General features: G+C 46.8%; 7 protein-coding genes across 7 annotated transcripts; 5 read left to right on the top strand and 2 right to left on the bottom strand.

Annotated features, from left to right (window-relative positions):
- Positions 1–760: 760 nt before the first annotated feature.
- Positions 761–2,467, bottom strand: J7337_006390 (uncharacterized protein; the record flags this gene model as incomplete). Its single annotated transcript, XM_044824054.1, has 1 exon — positions 761–2,467. The coding sequence occupies one exon, from the start codon at positions 2,465–2,467 to the stop codon at positions 761–763; it is 1,707 nt and encodes a 568-aa protein (XP_044679711.1).
- Positions 2,468–3,105: 638 nt separating this feature from the next.
- J7337_006391 (uncharacterized protein) lies at positions 3,106–4,980 on the top strand (the record flags this gene model as incomplete). Its single annotated transcript, XM_044824055.1, has 5 exons — positions 3,106–4,050; positions 4,110–4,700; positions 4,761–4,843; positions 4,897–4,926; positions 4,962–4,980. The coding sequence occupies 5 exons, from the start codon at positions 3,106–3,108 to the stop codon at positions 4,978–4,980; spliced, it is 1,668 nt and encodes a 555-aa protein (XP_044679712.1).
- Positions 4,981–9,016: 4,036 nt separating this feature from the next.
- J7337_006392 (uncharacterized protein) lies at positions 9,017–9,499 on the bottom strand (the record flags this gene model as incomplete). Its single annotated transcript, XM_044824056.1, has 1 exon — positions 9,017–9,499. One exon carries the CDS (start codon positions 9,497–9,499, stop codon positions 9,017–9,019), a length of 483 nt encoding a protein of 160 aa, XP_044679713.1.
- A 2,322-nt stretch (positions 9,500–11,821) lies between these two features.
- On the top strand, positions 11,822–14,307 carry J7337_006393 (uncharacterized protein; the record flags this gene model as incomplete). The annotated part of the gene is made up of 3 exons (XM_044824057.1): positions 11,822–13,229; positions 13,289–13,610; positions 13,662–14,307. The coding sequence occupies 3 exons, from the start codon at positions 11,822–11,824 to the stop codon at positions 14,305–14,307; spliced, it is 2,376 nt and encodes a 791-aa protein (XP_044679714.1).
- A 242-nt stretch (positions 14,308–14,549) lies between these two features.
- Positions 14,550–15,674, top strand: J7337_006394 (uncharacterized protein; the record flags this gene model as incomplete). The annotated part of the gene is made up of 1 exon (XM_044824058.1): positions 14,550–15,674. The coding sequence occupies one exon, from the start codon at positions 14,550–14,552 to the stop codon at positions 15,672–15,674; it is 1,125 nt and encodes a 374-aa protein (XP_044679715.1).
- A 1,516-nt stretch (positions 15,675–17,190) lies between these two features.
- Positions 17,191–17,811, top strand: J7337_006395 (uncharacterized protein; the record flags this gene model as incomplete). The annotated part of the gene is made up of 2 exons (XM_044824059.1): positions 17,191–17,277; positions 17,326–17,811. The coding sequence occupies 2 exons, from the start codon at positions 17,191–17,193 to the stop codon at positions 17,809–17,811; spliced, it is 573 nt and encodes a 190-aa protein (XP_044679716.1).
- Positions 17,812–18,806: 995 nt separating this feature from the next.
- On the top strand, positions 18,807–20,914 carry J7337_006396 (uncharacterized protein; the record flags this gene model as incomplete). Its single annotated transcript, XM_044824060.1, has 7 exons — positions 18,807–18,869; positions 18,920–19,013; positions 19,070–19,093; positions 19,147–19,184; positions 19,241–19,366; positions 19,429–20,327; positions 20,377–20,914. The coding sequence occupies 7 exons, from the start codon at positions 18,807–18,809 to the stop codon at positions 20,912–20,914; spliced, it is 1,782 nt and encodes a 593-aa protein (XP_044679717.1).
- Positions 20,915–21,014: the final 100 nt, after the last annotated feature.

The following is a 21,014-nucleotide window of genomic DNA, read 5'->3' on the forward strand; positions in this document are numbered from 1 at the left end:
GTACACAAGCCATGCAGGCTTGTGAAGCACGATCTAGTCGTCTTGGGCCATAGGGTCTATCCAGGGCTCGAGCGTGAGCCGACTCATGCCGCTGAAGTAAATCAGTCCGATTAAAACCCTTCGGGCAGAGCCGACAGCGAAATTGTCGGTGATTTTGGTGAGATTGGATATGGCGCCGAAGGTGGTCCGGTCTTTCATAAGATTTGCTGCATACGAGGCAGACGTGCTTATCGCTCTGGTGGGCCATTTAACCTACTGACTATGGACAGAGAATTTAACCAAGAGCAAAATTAGGATCGAGAGGAGAGGACCTCTTTGAGTTTCATGGCCCCTCTGATTGGACTACGGGAACAGTGATCGAGCGTGGGGGATGTGGACTCCCGAAGTGCGGTGGAGAAAACCAAGAACTAAGTTCCCTGTCACGATTTAAGCTCCCAGCCACAAGTTTCATCCGCGAATAACATATCTAACTTAGTTAAAGGCGTTTTCTGTGTACGCTGAGTAAGATTCCATGGAATATTATGTGATGAGAGTATAACAGAGGTATTAGCCCCAACGCACAAAGACAAGGGACACAAATAAATACGTATGGAGCATGAAAAATACTTTGAATTTGAACCATCGTACTCGGCCATCTATTCTTCCGACTGGCTCGTAAATAACTGACCAAAAAAACAGATTTTACAGATGAGACCTATCATCAAGGCATTACAAGCAGAGTTTATATAGATCGCCAAAGGCAAACAGGGATTTATTTCTATTAAACTGCTGTACTACCAGAAACGAGCTGTCTCTCGCGGCGCATTCGGTAATCTTCGTAAGGTACCGCAAAGCCAGGATCAAACTCATCATAGATAATGCCGGTGCCCCATCTAAAGTGAGTCACTTTCCGCCTCTCGCTAGCGATAAAGGGCATTGGGCCATCGCCATAGATGTATTCGTGAACCTCGTTGTCAAGGCATACGTAGCGCCCTTTGGAGCGTACATTGAGCATCATGGAAATGCTGACCTTGACCCTTTCATTGACAGGTCGATGCCTCCAGCCTAATTTGTCTCGAACTTCAGCCAACATGGTAGCGTGGGTTCCGTGACCCCTGACCAAGGCGAGAAAGCTGAGTTCGACAGATCTTAGTGTTGACGGGAGGTTGCCGAGAAAAGAAATGAGATCATCCTGTTTGACTGACAACCCGCAAAGCCCAAAGTGTCTTAGTTTTCCAGCTGAGAAGATGTCGACAGGAAAGATATCATAGAGCGATATGAAGTCTTGCATATTGCAATACCAAGAACTTAATTCATCATTGATCTGCAAGGTAACTTCCTCCAAGTCGGTTGCTTTTGCTAGAAGATTGGATATCCTGCCGTTCTTATAGATACCCAAATCTTCGAAATCGGGAAAGTTCATCACGCAGTACCCATATGTTAGCGAGAGAACAAGGCGTTTGAATCCTGGCCGTGCCACAATCCTGCATAGACTATCATACTCTGCATTTGGCTTGTCGAAGAGAGTGTAGTCAATCCCAGTGGGGAGCTTGTGGCCATCCACCACAAGCTCAGAGATTTGAAGCTTGTCTGCATAATCGTCTAGAGCCTTTGAAACCATGCAGAATCCGCGCCATTGTCTCCTCGCATCATCGTTTTCCCATCCTTCCGGGCAATCTTCAGGGATATGTCCAAACCCTAGAATGTCGTCACGTGGCCAGGTGCGAGGAATCGGATATACAAACCCAGATGGAAATGCTCGGATCATTGGTGTTTTATACAGGGGCATAAAAAGAAACCCATGCGCCGCCGGTGTGATGGTGACCTTTGTCAGTTGGGGGAACCGTTGTATGGCATACCGAAAAGCTTCTTCGTCTGCGCTCGATGACAACACCTCCCTTTGCTGATGTAGGAGATCTGTATAATACGCCAGTGAGTCTCGAGTGGGCATCAGGTTATCATGCTGATTCTGCACTTCGTTCAGGCTGCCAATGTGCGCTTCATTGTCGCTCTGGTACCAATCCCTGTACATCAATCTGCCCTCGGTGAGAAAGATGCTGTCTTTGCAAAGACGAACAAAATACCCCGAGATCTGTTCCTTGTCCTCATTCTCAGGACAGGCATCAGAATAATCACTCTCATCCTCGGCACTGGCATCAGAGTCACTCTCATCCTCGCTATAGCCACAAGAGCCATGGTCGTCTGTAATGGAAATTTCCCTCAACAAGGTGTCATCCCATATAATCTCTTTGACGCGATGACGGAAAATGTCATGACTGGCGACTGCGAGCAAGACATTGACATTGCGTGGATTAGCAGAGATAAAAATGCGGTCAAATCGCAGATATGACTTGTCTCTCAAGGCTCGACAAGTCAGACGTAAGCTCTTGATGTCGCGATTGCAGAGTGCAGCGCAGATACAGCCAAGCAGCTCGTTCGGTATTGATTGAAGTGCAGGCAATGGACTTGAAACTTCGGACAAGCTCATGGTTGCAATTGGAAATAAGCCAGCATGCAAAGAATAAATTCCCAGAACCCGAAGTAGGAAAGATAAGAATTTACAGAGGGGCGTGTTTGTTTGTCTAGTGAGGTGTTGTCACGATGTCACAAAACCCTTCGTGGTAGAAAAAGTCAATAGAACCTGCGTTGGGGGGTCCTTCATGCTTTCTTTATACATGACGCTGACTAATTTTGAGGCTGCCAGTCGCTGTTCAAACTTTTGGCTGAGAGTTTATATTTCCACATCCAACTCAGCGAGGCTGTAAGGGACTGTGCTTAATGGGCAGTGACACAAGGTTTCAGCCACAAGTATAAACTGCAAATAAGCTGTGAGCCCGAGCTCAAGTGAAGAGCTGCTGGGGTAAGGTTCAGAGTTCAAAAGAGGCTTCGGCTCCACCACACAAAGGCAAAGAATGAATGTCAACGTACGTATGGCCTCCTGTCTCAAGGTTGAGGTTTAAATGAGGACTTATCAACACATAGAGGCTAAATACTCATAGAACCCAAGCTCAAGCTTTTGTCGGGAAAAGCTAAATATCCTGATGGCAGCCTCCAACAAGCATAAATAAGAGCCTGCATGGGCCGATACCGAGCCAGCCGGAATCTCACTGTTTCCGACCAAGCATTATGACTCACTCCATGAAGATGATCATGTCACTCTTGACTTGTGTATTAATCATTCCCCACCTTTTCACACCAGCCTTTGCCACTGGCATAGGCGCTACAACGCGGGAACAGTCAGACCCCGTCAATCTCAAGACGCTCTTCCCTGAGGGGCACATTCCCTCAGATACTTCCGATCTGCAGTATGGCCTCATTACCGTTGGAGCCAACTCCAAGTCTGGCGCGTTAGACCCAGTCAGCTCGGGATCCGGCATTCTTCTCGCTGTTGGGGAGTCTCATGGATTGGTCCAACTCCAGAAAAGAGATGGCCAACCAGATCCTTTTGTCTTCATTGACTGCCCCACTGATGTACTTGATCAACCCGTCAACCAAACCCAGAAAGCTAGAGTCGTCTGTACAAGTCAGGATGTGGATGGTTGCTTTAGGGTGAGGGAGCGTGGAGTTGAAGGCACTCTGGTAGAGATGCCAGAGGAGTGTGCACCAAATTCGTTTGCTCGAGCAATCTCCCTGGAGCTTGCTGAAGACCAGACTATGCCAGACCACCTGGCCAAGCGATACACCCCCACGTCACCGATCTACGAGTTCTCCTTTGATTTCAACAAGCACGAGCGGCGAGCTGACGCGAAAGTAGCCATGCGAATAGATATGACGAACGTCAAAGGACACTGGGACGGTCTTGTCGACTCTCCCGGTGTCAAGAAGCGTGACCTCGAGCGCAGATATGTTTCGCGTATCAACACTGACTGGAAGAAGACGTTACAGAAAGGGGACAGGTTCCACTACCATTCTGGTGAGAACTCACTAAAAGTCAAGAAGGATTTAAGGACACCGGTCTTTAGGCAAGCTGCCGGGAACTCCTCCTTAGCGGATAAGCACCATGGTGAAGGCATCGCAGCTTTCGTCGAGGGCAAGGTCGATGCCAACATGTACTATGCTGTTACAGTCATTGTAAGTATTACGCTTGTCCTACCTATTCCCATTTCGATCTCGTTGACAGGGTGCTGTAGGCAACCTCAGCAAGAGGCACTTCGAATGTTGACATCAAAGAAGCGAGTGGCTACATCCAAGTCACTGGCCAGACGGATTTGACCTTTGGAATTAACGGATCGGGTCATCTCAATATCAGCATGGCCGGAAAGGACAACCCTGCCAAGAGTGAGGAACACTGGGAAGCTTTCCAAAGACACACAATTAACGCCGGGGCTTTCTGGGGTTATATGAGCCTCACTCCGTTCACCATTCGGCAAACATGGTTGGCGACGTCTCACATTGATAAGCCTCCATCCACCGTACTTGGTCACATGGCGCCGGCGATCTTGAACGGACGCCTGACTACACGAGTCAAGACTGACTTGGGCGAATTTCCAGCCATGTTTCCTCACGTTCTATCTCCAGACGAGATGCACGGTCTAAGAAGGCACCACAAGGAAACCGAGATGGAGACTTTGTTAAAGGATACCATTCTTTACGGAGATGGAGGCGAGAAAGGCAGCAGCATCCAAATCGGGCATAATCTCACTTTTGGGCTCAGCGTGGGCTTTGGCATATACCCCGATATACAGGGCCCGCAACCAAATTACAAGTCTAACTCTACATTGGTGGGTTTCCCGTAGTACATTCACCCTCTACGGTATCTGTATACTAAGTTATAACTACAGTTGCTTGTTACCAGCGAAACATATGCCAATTGGGATATCCCACCAGCGGAGAATGGCCAAGTCTGCCCCCGTGCGACAGCTTCGTAAGTAGACTTCGCTCCTGATACCGCGCATAGCATAAACTAACAGATGTTAGGAGTCTACTTAGACAAGGAGTCATCGGCAGGTAAGTGCAGTCTGATACTGGAAGTGAGATTCCAGAACTATGCTAATGGATTAATAAGGAACTTTTTTGGCTGGGAAAAGGGCAATGGGTTGGCTCTACTTTTCGTTGACAAAGTAAGTCGCAATTGGTGGACATGAGCTCTTCTTCTGACTGGCATATCTAGGAAGCTCCCTATCACGAACCTTGCTACTCAAGTTAAAATCCAACAGGGGGGTTTGTTTTTTAAGGTAGCGTGAGGAAACATTGATCTCATCTCAACGTAAAAGAGGCTTAGGAGAGATCTTACCACTTTATAATAATTCATATAAGAATTAGGTAAAACTGAGGCTCCCCGGACTGATTTTCTTAGATATGGGTTAGAATGTTAGTAGACTATCTGTTGTGACTGCTGCCAAAGGCGGTACCTCCAGGAGACATAGCGAAAGGGGGAGGACAGTTTGGACAGCTATATCTGTAGAAATATGCAAATTCGAAAAAGTATTTTTGGGGATCTGGAGATTCTATACATCTTGGATCTCTCGATATTATAGATGGAAAGTCGTCCAGAAGGATCTCGGGGCTCGTTTTTGTCATGGTTTCTGGACTCTGACGTGGCCATGGCCAGGATACTTGAGTCTGCGGAGAACATAATATCCCACATACAGCCACAGGCCTAACTCCGGTGGGTATGATCTGCGCCGGTATGAGGTATATGCAATAGTTTGTACTGTACTGCTGCCAGGTACCGGCTGTTCGGTAAGATGATAAGGCCCCGTCCATTCTGTCTTTGTCTATGGGAAAGAACAGGATGGTTTCATCTCGCTAACTTCTCACCATCGGAACAACTGATCAACGTCTGTATTGCTTCCGGCGAGAATGAGAATGCGCCTTTAGAATATTGGTGACTTCTTTAGCACCTATTATTTGGGTTGTCCCCTTATCTGCGTCACTCGTTGATGCTGTTATGGACACGTTCAAAGAGAGCAATAGCGATGAGTGATGAAGTAACAGACGACAACACAGCCACAGGCTCTACTTCTCTATTTCTCACGCGCACAATCCGACAATATGCTTCTGCTAGAGTGAAGACGGGAATCTTATCTTTCCTTGCGTCCGACACGGTCGCTTCCCATGTTGCTACCACTTCGTCCGTAATTTCATCTCGATGTCATCGACTAACAACCACCTCTTCTTATCAAACCTTCACATCTTTCTATTGATAAATTCTCGATCTATTGGCTGAATCTATTGGATTTTCTAGTCCCTCTCTTTGGCGGCCCTGACTTTAACCGCAGGAATTCTACTGTTCCCGTGATTTTGAAGCTCGGTGGACCTCACTCGGTCCCTACACCGTGGCTCAAACCTGGTTCTATATTCAACATCAGGGGCAAAGGTTGTGACGTTGTGAAGGAAAGGTTCAGATCTAACCTCGATCCCTTTAAGGTGGCCTAAACCTAGTCCTAGATGTGATTAAGACCTCCTGACGACACGGTTCAGATCTAGTCTCCCCGAACATTACAACACAACTTATATATTAGATCTTTGCAACTTTCTAACAAGACGTAGCTTGATATCCCTCGCCATTTTTGCCAGCCTAAGATCCATTTTGTCATTCAGCGAGTCCAGAAATGTCTTGAGAACACTGTCCTCCACCTCAAAGTATGAAGCATACTTGAGAGCCGACTGAAGTCCAGGATACAATGGGGTGTTGCAGGAGACGAGCTTCTTTATAACAATGTCTCTAAATAGCATGAAATTTTCGACCTTGAGACTGGGCAAGTTGAGCCATGCCAGATATGCTTTCAGTATGGAAAGCCCACTGCTGAAATGTGCTGGGAGCTTCGACTGAAGAAAGTCTGACATTTCTCGGTTTCTAATAAACTCTCTTACTGTTCAGTGTAGGAAGTGGACCTTTTCATGTGCTCAGCCAAGAGTCCACGACATCAGCCCTCAAGTCGGCGAGCAATCTGATTTTGGCATGCTGCCAAATGGTTCTGGATTTCATCAGGATTCCGGTCACTTTCTGGGATTAAAGAATGCCGGAAGTAATTCGGATCTTCGTATTCATCACTGAAAAGCTGTATATCATGAAATCTCGTGGCTCTCTCGCATACAGTGCGACTCGGAGTGTGCCAGCCATTTTCTCATAATAAAAGCTTAGGACACACTCCAAAATCCGTCGGAAGAATGTTTCCAGCTCCATTGGCATGCTCAAAAGTCTCTTCTCCAGGTCGGCGAAGCTATCATCATTGCTCAACCCTTCCCGGAAGAGCCTTGTCACGAGGAAATCCCAAAGAAAGACTCCTTGTGTTCTAACAGCAACATTTATGGTCAGGGTCCTGGCTTTGCTCGTCTGCGACTCTAATAGCTTCCAACATGGGTGCTTTTGAGTCTATCCCGAGGGTACATGAAGATGTCGCTCCATGTTAGTTCATGAATGAAGATAGTGGATGATGAATCTTGGCCAAAGGCGTCATTAAATACTCTCTATTTATGATATTGAAACATGCAAGACAGCTCGAATAATCACATATTGATAACTGTTGGTTGAAACAGGAGGGGTAAGTTATGTGTCTCAGTGTCGGTAGTGACCTGAGACATTAAAGCTGGTTGCGGCCAATTCACAGTCATCATATCTACCCCCCAGATTGGCGCTGGCAAGTCCGTATAGAAAGCGTCGACCCATTGCTGTGCCAAGGTATTCAGGGTGTCGCCACCAACACTGTGATCAATGGATTCCTTCGAACTATCGGTATAGGTTTCGGCAACCTGTTCGAGTGGCGATTGCTCGTCTTGGCAAGGCGTGGGTAACCCGGCATCTCCCAACACAGCCTCCTCCTCCAGGATTTGATCTTCAACTTGCTTCTTGTGTTGACTGGCACTATCTTTCGACATCGATTCATCTTCTAAAACCGTTGGGGACGTTGGTGACTCGGCTTCTGTGCTTGGAAGCGTGAAGCCTAGTTTATGAACAATATCGTGAACTATGAGTTCCCCATTACTGTCTAGCTCGGGTTCATCAAAGTCCCAAGTGTCTCCATTGCGCACCATGAGGTAAAGACACTGAATGGTTGCTTTGAGAGCAGAGTGCGTTTCCCGGTCCATTTCTGTATCTCTGATCTCAGATTCAGTAACGCGGACCTTTGATGACTGCGAGATACATACCCTGGCGACAGTCGCCTAAATCCCCGCACTGCTCTTTCAGTGGTGCAGACAAAACCATCCCGTTGGCACCGTGTACATGGTGAGAATCCACTGCACTTTTGTGATATGAGTCAATGTTTTTAGGTCAGGCGAATAATACACACCTTGGTCTTTCTTACTCGACATCTGTCACAGGCTCGTACCACTTTCTTACGTGGTATGTAGGTGCCCATGAATTGCCTGTGAACCTGAATAGGTATCTTATGCGGCACGGCACACTCAGGGGGGGTGGGAAGGCGGTTTGCCATTGTAACAGAATGGGGAGTACTTATTCGGCTATTGTGGCCTCAGTGAAAGGTTAGAGTCAGGGTGTACGGTCTCTTTAACGAGGGAGTGTCTTAGTGAGATGCATATATCTCAGTAAAGGAGTACTATATAGAAACAACAGACATTAGCAGGCTTTATGTACGGGAAGTAGAGAACTTACAATATGAGTAGGACCTAGATGCTTTTATGGTCGTGAGTTGCTGAGAAAATCGGTGACAACTGGTCTTTGCCAAGGATCTAGAAATAAAGTTTATAGGTTTTGAAAGATTAAACTTTTACATGCAGTACATTCTTAGAAGTATCGTGAAGATCTCAATGGCAAATTGTCATGCACCATTGTTCAATAACCTATGCATTTTAGTGATTTTCAAGGCGCAACGTTACACAATGGCGTTGGTGGCTTTGTAACTGCCGAAAGTTAAGTGATCTTCTGGCCGGTGCATCGACGTTGACGTCTGGTCTGGTATGCGTGAACCTAAAATACTGCCCAAAGGGATCACAACGCACGGCAGAGAAAATATTATAACTGCATGCAGTATTTTATGACGTAGTGGCAAGCGTGTTTCACTGATCTTCTACACCACTAACCCGAACTGTCTAGCTCAACCTTGTCAGCCGTGTCGCACAAAAGGTCCTTGACTTAACCAAAATGCATCGCAAACCAGTCCAAAGCCTGTTTTTCCGCCTCTTTGCTCTGCTGAAAGAGATTCTTGTTCTTCTCATCTACCCGCACACAGAATCCGTGCCCGGCTCCAGGATACACCACCACCTCTGTAGGCGTATCCAGATCCTTCCAAGTCTCTTTCATCACATTAACCTGAGACATGGACGTAACAATATCTCTATCTCCGATAGCAACTGAGACAGGTCTTACAATTGGCTCTGCATCCCCAGGCAGCGACATGCCACTTGGATGGCCTGTAAAAACAGCATCAACAAGCGGAATGCCATCTTCAGTAAGAGATTCTGGATGCGCCAGAGTCAGCACGGGTTTGCCGCCCCAGCAGAATCCTGCGGCCCCGATGCGTTGCTGAGGACCCTCGTGCAAACGGAGGGCCTGGAAAAAGGACCGAATTCTGGGCCATGAAGCTGCCAAGCCGTTATAGTAGAAAAAGGGCGCCATTCCGTATATGGTCTGCGCAAGGTACCACCTACAAAACGTTAGCCTATTATCTGTAGAGCTATCAGAGTCACACACGGCTTCCAGATCCAGTCCCAACTTGGAGTTGTGTCAGTCAACGGACCGACGATGTCCTGTAGAACCAGTCAGTACATACAGTCTCAAATGACATCAGTGCCCCCATACAAGAAGCCATGTTGGGGCCGATCTACCATCCATGAAATCTGGAAGATAGACCAAGAAATCGCCATTCAAAGCATATTGATCAGCAAGAAGCCTGTTGTTCACAAAGTCCCATCCAAATGCATCAGGAACGATGACAATAATGCCCTTAGCTGGCTTATTATCTGGTGGAGAAGCAACATAAGTTAGCCGTCCAAACATTTGCTGTACTTCTCCAGTCGGTTGGCCATCATGGCTGTGGCCTCTGAAGCACTCAGAGCAAGGCATCGTACAGGTCAAATGCTGTCAAGTAGGTTTCTTGCATTTAAATTGCTAAGATAAAAGAGCTTAGTCAAGAAGCTACGTAAAATATAGTCATTCAAGCGATACTTATACTTTATGCTCTGTCTATGATTCTATACCGGCATATAAAATTAAATCCGCCGCTAAGCCTAATGTTATTATCTCCATCGGATCCGATGGCTATTTCTGTTACTCTGAAAACTTTATATTCAAAACCTTTATAACTTATTCAGTATAGAAGCTTTATTTAACTAAAAACCTAGTCCTAATTATAATTAAATCTCTAATTAACTAATACTATTAAATAGATAAGCTTTTTTACCTAATATTACTTAACTATCTAACTTTTTCTTTTATTACTTATTACTTAACTTATTATTAAAAATAATAATAATTTATCTTTTCTTATAAATCTATTATATTATATACCTAGGCCTAGTTTATTATTATTAATTAAATTATATTATTTTTATTATTTTATAATATTACTTTTTATTTATAAGTAATATCTTTTTAATAATTATATAATTTAGTATTATAAATATATATATTAAAAGTAAAGTAAATAAGATTTATAAAGACTTTATTTTTAATATAGCTTTTTAAAACATTATTATAAAAATTCTTATAATTATTATTATTACTAAACTTTTAATATTTTTTATAATATAGCCTTATAATATTATATAATATAAGATATATTAAAAAATATAAAAATAATATAAGCTATTTACTAATTATTTATTATATAATAAAAGTTATTTTAAAAGTATTATTTTAAGTTAATAAACTTACTTTTAATAAATAGCTTACTTTATATATATTTTATATACTTTAACTTAATTATCTTTATAAATAAGTAATAGTTACTTATTTATATACTTTTAAAGTTAATTATTAAATTATTTAACTTTTTAGCTAAAAGTAAGACTTTAGGTAATTATAAGGGTAATAAGTATATTACCTATATATATTTATTAATATCCTTTATCTTTATAGCCTAGGGGCTGAAGCCTCTTTTAAAACCTGAACCTTACTGCAGTTACTCTGAAAAATTAGCCTCTGTTTAAATTAGATTCTTAAGCTTGTGGCCTTTTGCATTATTTCATACCTGGGCAGTCCAGCGTAATTAATAAATTGTACCTGCAGAACGCACTGATCTGTGTAAACTTTCTGGCTTCAATTATTATCTCGAGCGAGCTAGTGTTACTATGAGCCATGAATATAAATCATTGCAATGCATTCTACTTCTGTACCTTTTTTAGACTCTACGCAGCTGATGCCACGCTTTTGTCTCTGTCCTGTTAAGAATCTCAAACGACCTGTAAGAACAAATTGGTTATACCTCTAAATCATACCGCATTTATCTCTGAATTCCATTGCATACTAGTATCTATAAGAGCCCTGGAACCCTATCAATTGGGACATGCGCAGATGTGTCTAGGTTAAGGTGTTAGTTCGCTGAAGATAAATTGACTACTCATCGGGTTAGCTTCACATATGCCCCACAAGAACCCACTTGTCTTTGACACAAGGGCGCACTAACTTATCTCTTCCGTATCGAGCCTCGAGCAACTAGACTAGGCTGGTGCTTGATTTTCACCTTTACACTCCTCAAACTTGTCCGTGTCATGCGTCTGCACTCACTGAACAGTCCTTGAAAACCACTCGACCTAAGTGATTAGTTGCTTTCGCACATTTGCTGACCAAACCCCGCCCCCGTGCCTGGGCCAGCCTTCGCTGTCACATCAACACATAGGGTACCCGCCCGGCCGCCAAGAGAACGCAACGTTTGGCCACCAGGACAGGACCCGGATTTTCTCGGCATTTTCTTTGTCTCTCACTTCACTTAAGAAAATCATGGTACCTGCTGATCCGGACGGGGGCATGCTTGTACCCCATTGCGATGACGATGATTTGAGTTTCTGGTGCCGACAGGTTTTCAATGATGATCACTCCCAGTCCATAGTCCCAGACAATTTTCTCGTTGGTTCTCTGCCTGATGACCTACTGTCTTTTGACTTACCATGGAATACCGTTGGCGACTACACTGATGTCACAACTCACGAGAGTCACCCTCGCTCCAGCCTCCCAGATGCCTCTTCCTCTGAATCCCCCCAGCAGCAACCACAGCCGCAACCTGCCGCCGAAACAGGTTATCCGTCATATGAGAGTCTGAGGCCCAAGAATGGAACTCGCTTCTCTAAGGAGGCGCTCAAGGTTCTTAAAGACTGGCTCTCCTCTCACAGTGATCATCCCTATCTTGACGATGAAGACAGGGAGATGCTACAGCGTCAGACAGGCCTCAACAAAACCCAGATCTCGAATTGGCTCACCAATGCTCGCCGTAGACGCAAGGTGCAACGACCCAGGTCTACCTCACCTTATGTTCGTAATACCTGGACCGGGCCTATCGATATTCCCCAGCGTCCAGATACGCCTGCCTTCCAGAACAATACAGATAACATGAACCCGCTTGAGCGTTGGGTGGATTCACCTCCAGAAAATGAACCGGCTTCCGTCACCGCGATCGCTCGTGCTGTCGCCTCAAACTCGCATGCTTCCTCGGGGCAGAACAGTCCGCGCTCTTTCGCTTCCACAGATGACGGATCTAACCCTTCACTTTACAACTTCTCCTCGGCGAGCAGTGCTGGCACTTCGAGTGGTGCCTCGTTCGGTTCCGTGACAAGGCAGCGTGGCCGCCGCCGGAGGAGGCCCGTTACTAAGCGCAAGGAGAAACCCTACTCGGCCGTGGCCCTCAAGAAGTTCCAGTGTACGTTCTGCACAGACACCTTTGGGACCAAGTACGACTGGCAGCGGCATGAGAAGTCTCTACACCTCTCTCTGGAACGATGGATGTGTGCCCCTAATGGCCCTCGGGTCCCGGATCCCCAGAGCAACCAGATCTGCTGTGCCTTCTGCGGCGAAGTTGAGCCCAGCGATGATCACATCGAAAGCCATAACGTCTTGGCCTGTATGGAGAGGCGCCCTGAAGACAGGACATTCTATCGTAAGGATCACCTGAATCAGCACCTAAGGCTCATGCATAACGTCAAATTTCTTGACAGGACCATGAAGTCCTGGAAGGTCACTGGACCTGATATACGATCGCGATGCGGGTTTTGCGGTATCGCAATGTCTAGTTGGTCCATTCGAGTGGACCACCTTGCGGAACACTTCAGGAAGGGCGACACGATGGCCTCGTGGAGGGGAGATTGGGGCTTCGACCCTCCAGTGCTCAAGATGGTAGAGAACTTTATTCCTCCTTGTATGTACTGTCATCAAAACCAACAGATTATCGAATACTGACACGATTCATTTGTACAGATCTGATCGAGAATGATCGCCGCTCTCCATTCCCTTATATCGCAACCGCCGCGAAAGCCGAGACGCCCGAGAGCTCGTATGAGTTGATGAATCCGGAGGCTCGACGCCGGGAGTTGAATGAGATAGCACGAAAGTATCCCTGCTCTGAAATAATTGCAGGAAAAGCGGGAGCCTTCTTCTTGACCGATGTCAACTGTTACCGCCGCCTAAATCGCGAGTTGACTCGCTGGGTCACTTCCATCATGTCACTCAACAATCCGAACTGCCACGTACCCACCGATGCTGAGATTCAGCATCAGGCTCGGTGCATAATCTTCGATGAGTTAGTGCCCATTTCAAATCCTTTCATAGACTCATACTGAATGTTTTACAGCGACGACCCATGGAACCAGACGGCTGCTGACAACGCCGAGTGGCTGTTGCGATTCAAGCGTGATGTTGGTATCCTGCCTTCAGGACCTGGCCTCCCGCTGGACATCAATTCGTGGAGCATCATCGACGGCGGGACAGGTTTCGCACCTCCATTCGCCTTCCCCAACCAGAAAATGCTGCACGCTACTTCATCCTCCCCTGCCTCGTCCAGCGCAGCCACGACGTCTCAAAGCTCCGACAAGGTTGCAATATTCGTCGGAAATGATGAGGCGCCCTTCGAGACAAACCAGGCTTTGTTGGACGGATATATCGAGACCTTTGCATCGCGCTACGATCGCCCCGCCACAGTGTTTTGCTCACGGGAGCTCGAAAACGGCCTAGTGAACTTTGTCGAGGCAGAGATTGCACGTGGCGCTGGGTTCCCCTCAGATGAGGCCCTCAGGTTGCGCGGCCGTGAGATTCTTGGAACAGACAAGACATCGGCAGATGATCCAAGTCTTCTTGAAAAGTTCAAGGCGTGGATGTTCAGTCAATGGCAACAGGAGCAGACTATGTCCTCGGATGTACCACCTAATCCTGATACTAGCCTGACCAGCGCGGAGATAGATAGCATCCTTGCTGAGGTAAACTTTGATATGACGTTGTGATGATTCTGGATATCACGAGGCGCACCCATTCGTGGAATCTACTGGGAGGTGGCCGATGTCAAACTTTGGCAAGAAACCTTCTTCACATTAAACTTTCAGGGCCGACTCCAGATACCGGCGTGACTCACCCTGGTGACAGACATAAATATTATAAGGTGATGCTGCACCTCGTCTACAGTTCTTCGACTCTTCTCTGAGATCGCATCAACCTGGCCCATCGCGCCGCTCGACACCCAACCACGATGTCACCAGATGAATCAATCACCCTCATCAAGGCCGACTTGGCTGAAGTCCTGAACCCCGAGATAATCGACAATGTGATTCTCAAAGAAGACCGACCTCTCAGGATCTACTGGGGAATCGCCCCAACAGGAAAACCACACTGCGGCTACTTCGTACCCATGGTCAAGATCGCTGAGCTCCTCCACGCAGGGTGCCATGTCAAGATCCTCCTCGCCGACAAACACGCACACATGGATAGTCACGCGCCCCTTGAAGTGATCAAGCACCGATGTGAATACTACAGACTGCTCATCAACAGCTCGCTCAAAGCTATCGGCGTCGATGTCTCCAAGCTTGAGTTTGTGGTTGGAAGCTCATTCCAGGACAGCAAAGAATACCAGGACGACCGATTTCGCTTCTCGAATAATGTCAAGGTGTCACAACTGATCAAGGCTGGCTCTGAAGTCGTCAAACAAGGCGAGAATCCGACGCTGGGTAGCGTGGAATATCCCATATGGCAAAGTCTCGATGAAGAGTACCTCGATACTGACGCGGAGCTGGGCGGAGTCGATCAACGAAAATTATTTAATTTTGCTATTGATCATATGCCGAAGCTTGGCTACAAACTGCGAGCTCACTTAATGAACGCCATGGTCCCCGGGCTCGGAGAGGCACAGAAGATGAGTTCAAGCGAGCCCAGCTCCAAGATCAATATTCTCGATACTCCAGAAGAAGTCACCAAAAAGCTAAGAAAAGCGGTGTGCACCCCCAAGGAAGTCGAAGGAAACGGTGTCCTTGAGTTTATAGAACAGGTCATCTTCCGCGTCGAGTCATTGAAAACTGATGGCAAGCCAAGGTTCACGGTTGAAACACGAGATGGCCAGACATTGGTCTACGAGAATATTTCCAAGCTGAAGGAGGATTACAAGAGTGATACCTTGACGCCGCAGGTGGCCAAGCCCGCTGTGATCAAAGCGTTCAATAATCTTCTGGATCCCATTGGGAACGACTTTGAGTCAGATGATGAGTGGCAGCGCATCGCCGAGCTGGCTTACCCGATTCACGTGAAGCCCAAGAAAGCGAACAAGGTGAAAAGCAATGGCAAGATATCTAGAGAGCTGAATATCCGAGTTGAGCACGTTTAAGACCAAGTTTTGGATGTTCCTTATACCAACTAAATTACATCTTGCATAATTTAGCACTTTGGCCTTTTAGCACTTTCAAAACCTCAGAATTATCGGCTGGTTGCAGATCGATGGTATACATAGGCCTAATAGACAGGTGCTTCATATACCCAAACTACTGTTTAATAAAGATAGGTGGACTTGGAATTTGAAAGCTTGCTGACAGTGATGTTGATATAGAAAGGCTCAAGCCTGCAAACCGACACTTCTACATTAGCACTTGACATCTTGATTAACTATATTACAGAAGCTCCAACAAGTGCAATCCGACTTGGAAGCGACATTTACATGCTCTGCTTTCTTGAACTGGCAATCAGGGTCTTGGTAGCGGCCCTGAGATGAGGGACTGGATGGCGGTCTCGTTCTCGGCCAAAGCCCTATGGTAGCCAGCACTCTCATCTCAGCAACCCAGTACAAGGTTCGGATCAGAACAGTGATGGTAGTGATTGCGAGACCTGAAATTATGTTGACAGTGTCCTGGGGACTTCGTCAGCGGGACAGGTTTACAAGCAAGAAATAATTTGAAACTCCAAGATCCTTTGCAGCTGATGAAACTCGGGGCCCAGTCCACTTAATGGCGAGATGCGAAACACCAGTTCATTACCAAGATCACAAAGATTGAGATAGCTGCCAAGTGCGCTGCGAGTCCGGGCTTCAGGATCTTGAGACCGACATTGATTATGCCTCGCGCATCCCTATAGCCGACGCAACCTCGAAATCATGCCTGCAAAACATGTCAAATAGATATCCCCATGTCTAGTCGCGAATTCAGTCATGCCATACCTTGATATTACTAACCACGTCGTGTGCAATACGCTGAAGGATTCACGCTAAATAATTGAGCGACAACAAATCTGTTGCCAAAATTCGTAGTCAGCGTGTTCAATGGCTCCGCCCCGCGGACTCGAATTAACTTGCGCGCCGTCTAATCCTGCCCACAATGTGCCATTCCACGCCTAAATCTTTAACCCCTCCTTCATGCCCATCAACCATTAACATCCGTTACTGTTGCCTTTCAGCCATTTGATCACTATAATCGATTGGCACTAGCCTTTAGAAGGACACGCGTTAAAGAACAGTGCTTTTTTTCGTGATAGATTTATTTTGCTGTCATGATGTCAGCATTATAGTCATCTTGCTGACATATGATAAACTTTGACTATCAATCACGATGATGGCAGTATGAGTGACCAACGCGTATACCTCCAGCAGCCACGCACGAACGGTCCGTATATGCGACTCACATTTGGGTGTCGAATCTGTAGTAACGAAGGACGCCAAGTGTTGCGCTGTGTCTGATGTCATGTTGCTCATCGTCCTGATATCACTTCCGCCACTTCCGCCACTTATAAGTCCATGAAGCCAGTAAGTTGTAAAACTCTCTCCCATGTTTATTGATCGTTTTTTGCATTTCAAGTTCTGTGATTTACTTCCCGACTTGCTATCACTCACATCTACACCAACAACAACAACTAACATGGCGGCTAAGAACCCTGATTCCCTCATCGGCCAGGGGCCCTTCCACGCTCGCGTCAACCCAGCTCACCCTGCAGTAAACAAGTGGGTGAGTAGCCGCATCCTACCCGCTATTTCATTCTCTCACCATTTCTAGCACAAGCCAGGTAATGAGCAGGGCAACGATGCCGCACCAGAGTACCACGCCGAGACCTTCCCACCAGGAACTGCACCCGCCGAGAATACGTTCTACCCGAACTCCGAGAGCAACTATACAACTGAGGCCTTAAACATGCCTGCTCTAGACATGCCGGGCTTAACATCAAAAGACATATACAATTCCATTGACACTGTTCACGGCAGACCACTGATCGGTCAAGAGAACCGTGAAATCAGAGGAGTCCATCCGAGAAAGAGAAAGAAGGAGCGCAGTGGTCTGGAGGGCGTCGGTACCAGCACAGCATACTCTGTGTTTGACAAGGTTAGGGACACGGTTGCTGATAAGCCCAATGTCGAAAAGGGCCAGAGGGGATATTCCGGGAGACGAGAGGGCGGGTTGGCTGCTGATGGAGCGGAGTCTCTGCCGCCTGTCAAGGCAGATGAACGGGCTGTCCGAGAAGGTCCTCATAAGACCACCGCTTGATGTTAGGCCGGTAGTACTAGCACGTAATAAGATGCTTTCTTTCTGCATTCTGTCCCAATTGAGTTATCTCGCTAGTTTAGCGTACGTAGCTAGCAACACCTCCACTCAAGGTGTTGCTTCCTCTTGAGACTTGTGGGTGATAACTTAAATCAGCATAGAGAACTAGGTAGATCAGGCTCTGATAGCTAAATAAGACTCCATTCACACGCCCCATTTGAGGATGGTGTATGTGAGAACAATCCACATTGAGTGTTTAAAGTTACACAATTTACCTCAAATGCAGTGGGGAACGGCCATCAAGACTAACGGAATCGTTCGATAAGATTGATTAGGCTCATTCGCCCATTTTGACTTTGGCTACTTCATATGTAGTACCCTGAAAATCAAGAATTAGCCGAAGCCATCGTACCACAAGCAAAAGAGTTAATTGGCTGGCTGCAGGTCATATCTCGCCTCCAGCCGACACAGTACGAGAGTGCTGTGATTGATTGCAACCCTAACGATGCAGGGTGTCTAAACGAAACCTGAAGACAACTCAATATATCGTCATTTGATTATCACCCGAATAAATATTCCAAATCAGCATTAAGTTTCGAACAGACTTTAAGGGTATTAGACCATCTCACATACATAATGACTTTTTATTTTCATCATGGTCTGTAATGAACGCTGGGTCATTTCACGGCAGGTTTTAGTGCAATCACCTCTTCTGTCAAAACACCCACTCAACTAGGCAGTTATCTATCGCGTACAAGTATATTGCGACTTTGCATTCGTAATACTAACAGCCCTAAACAGAGAATTATGACGCATTATGATGGTTCTGACAGCTTAGACACGTGAAAATGCTGGCCATCATGCGAAACCCTGTTCGAGGGAGCTTTGTGCATTGGTCGAGGTGTCTATATAATTTGCCTCAGAAACGAACGGCCAGATTTGGGGGACTCTATCAAAGACTATCAAAGTTCAATCTTGTCAACATTCACACTGCAAAAATGAGTCAAGTTTCTGGAAAAGTGCCCGACAGGAAGTGGTGGAAGGAAGCTATTGTCTACCAGGTTTGAACTACTTTTCTCTTGTCACTGCATGCGACTTATACGGCGGCTAGATCTATCCCGCGTCGTTTCTTGATACCGATTCTAATGGCGTCGGGAACATCAATGGGATCACAGCTAAGCTGGACTACCTCAAGGAATTAGGCGGTAAGAACTGACCTCCCTCCTCCTATGCTCATGATCTAACGCGTGTGTGTTCACAGTGGACATTCTCTGGATTTCACCCGGTAAGCTCTATCCCGGCCGTAGCGACGCGCTCCCAGTCTAACACGCGCTCTAGTTTACGAAAGCCCCCAGAAGGACATGGGATATGACATTGTACGACACCCATCTCCTCATAAAAATTGTTGTAGCACCCACTGACCTTGTCGCAGTCGAATTACCGCGATATCCATCACCCCTACGGCACCATGCAAGACGTGCACCACTTGATTAACGAGCTCAAAGCACGCGACATGAAACTGATCATGGATATGGTGGTCAATCACACCTCGACCGCGGTAAGATAGCCTTTTGAACTCTGTATCCTGTTTAACGTGACTGATTTCACCTGACGCTGTAGCATCCCTGGTTCATCGACTCAGCCTCGTCCGCCTCCAGCGCGCGACGAGACTGGTACATCTGGCGCAAGCCAAAGTTAGACGAGCAGGGTAATCGGCAGCCACCGAATAACTGGTGCAGCCTCTTTGACGAGACTGAATCAGCCTGGACGTATGACTCCAAGACAGATGAGTATTATCTCTCGTTGTTTAGTCCATTCCAGGCCGATCTCAACTGGGAGACCCCATTCGTCAGAGAGGAAGTCTGCGACATCCTGCGCTTCTGGCTCGACAAGGGCGTCTCTGGTTTCCGGATGGACGTCATCAACCTCATCTCCAAGGACCAGAGATTCCCTGACGCAGAGATCCGCCACCCGGGCAGGAAGTACCAGCCGGGTGAATGCTACTTCGCCAACGGGGTCCGACTCATGGACTATCTCCAGGAGATGAAGACCGCCGTATTCTCAAAGTATGACGCCGTCACGGTCGGCGAGATGCCGTACCTTGAAGATGAAGAGCAGAGACTCAGGATGGTCGCGGCTGAAGAAGGCGTGCTGAACATGATCTTCACTTTTGAGATGATCGGCCTCGACATGGTCCCCGAAAAAGGCCGCTTCAGCAATAAAGCTTGGAAGGTCTGTGAGCTGAAGGACATAGTCGCCAAAGCCTGCAAGCTCGTTAACCAGGACGGGTGGCATACGCTCTTCTGCGAGAATCATGACCAGCCGCGTTCCGTCACGCGTTTCTGCGACGACTCGGATGAGCATCGTGTCGCAGGCACCAAGCTCCTCTCCATCATGCAGACAAGCCTTCCTGGTACCCTGTATGTCTACCAGGGCGAAGAGCTGGGTATGCGAAACGTGCCCAAGTCCTGGGGATTTGAAGAATACATAGACATTGAGTCTATCTCCTACATCAAGAAGTAAGTCTCAATTCTCTTATCGACTTTAACATCTACTGACATGGTATAGTGTCTGCGCTCAATTCCCAGAAGGGTCTCCGGAAAGAAAAGAGGCTAAGAATCTTTTGCGCCTCAAAGCTCGTGATAATGCCAGGACCCCAATGCAGTGGGACTCTACATCTAACGGCGGCTTTTGTCCCGAGGGAGTCAAGCCCTGGATGCGCGTCAACGACGACTACACGATCGTCAACGCAGCTCTACAGACTTCTGCAGGCCAGGCAACCGACCGCACCATGCTTGTGTCACCCTATAGGTTCTGGCAGCGAAGCATCCAGATACGCAAGAAGTTCAAAGACCTGCTCGTGTACGGAGACCTTGAGATTATTGATGGCACGCACGACAACGTTTTTGCGTTCAAGAGGATCAGCAACGGCAGACATACCATCACTATCCTTAACTTTAGTAAGGAGGAGGTGAGTTTCAAGTTTCCGGAAGGTGAGGGGGTCAGGGGCTGGGCTCTCGGGAGTTATGATGTTTTGTCTTTGGCGAGGCCTTGGACGGGGGAGATACAGCTTTTGCCCTGGGAAGGCTTGCTTGGTATTGCTTGAGGGATCTCTCGTTTTGGAATGGAAGTAAAAGATTGGTATCAATGGCTACGATATTGTCTTTATATAGCCAGTACAGAATGCCAAGGACTGTTAGTATCAT

The sequence above is a fragment of the Fusarium musae genome, chromosome 5 (assembly GCF_019915245.1).
Source record: "Fusarium musae strain F31 chromosome 5, whole genome shotgun sequence".
Classification (NCBI taxonomy): Eukaryota; Fungi; Ascomycota; class Sordariomycetes; order Hypocreales; family Nectriaceae; genus Fusarium; species Fusarium musae.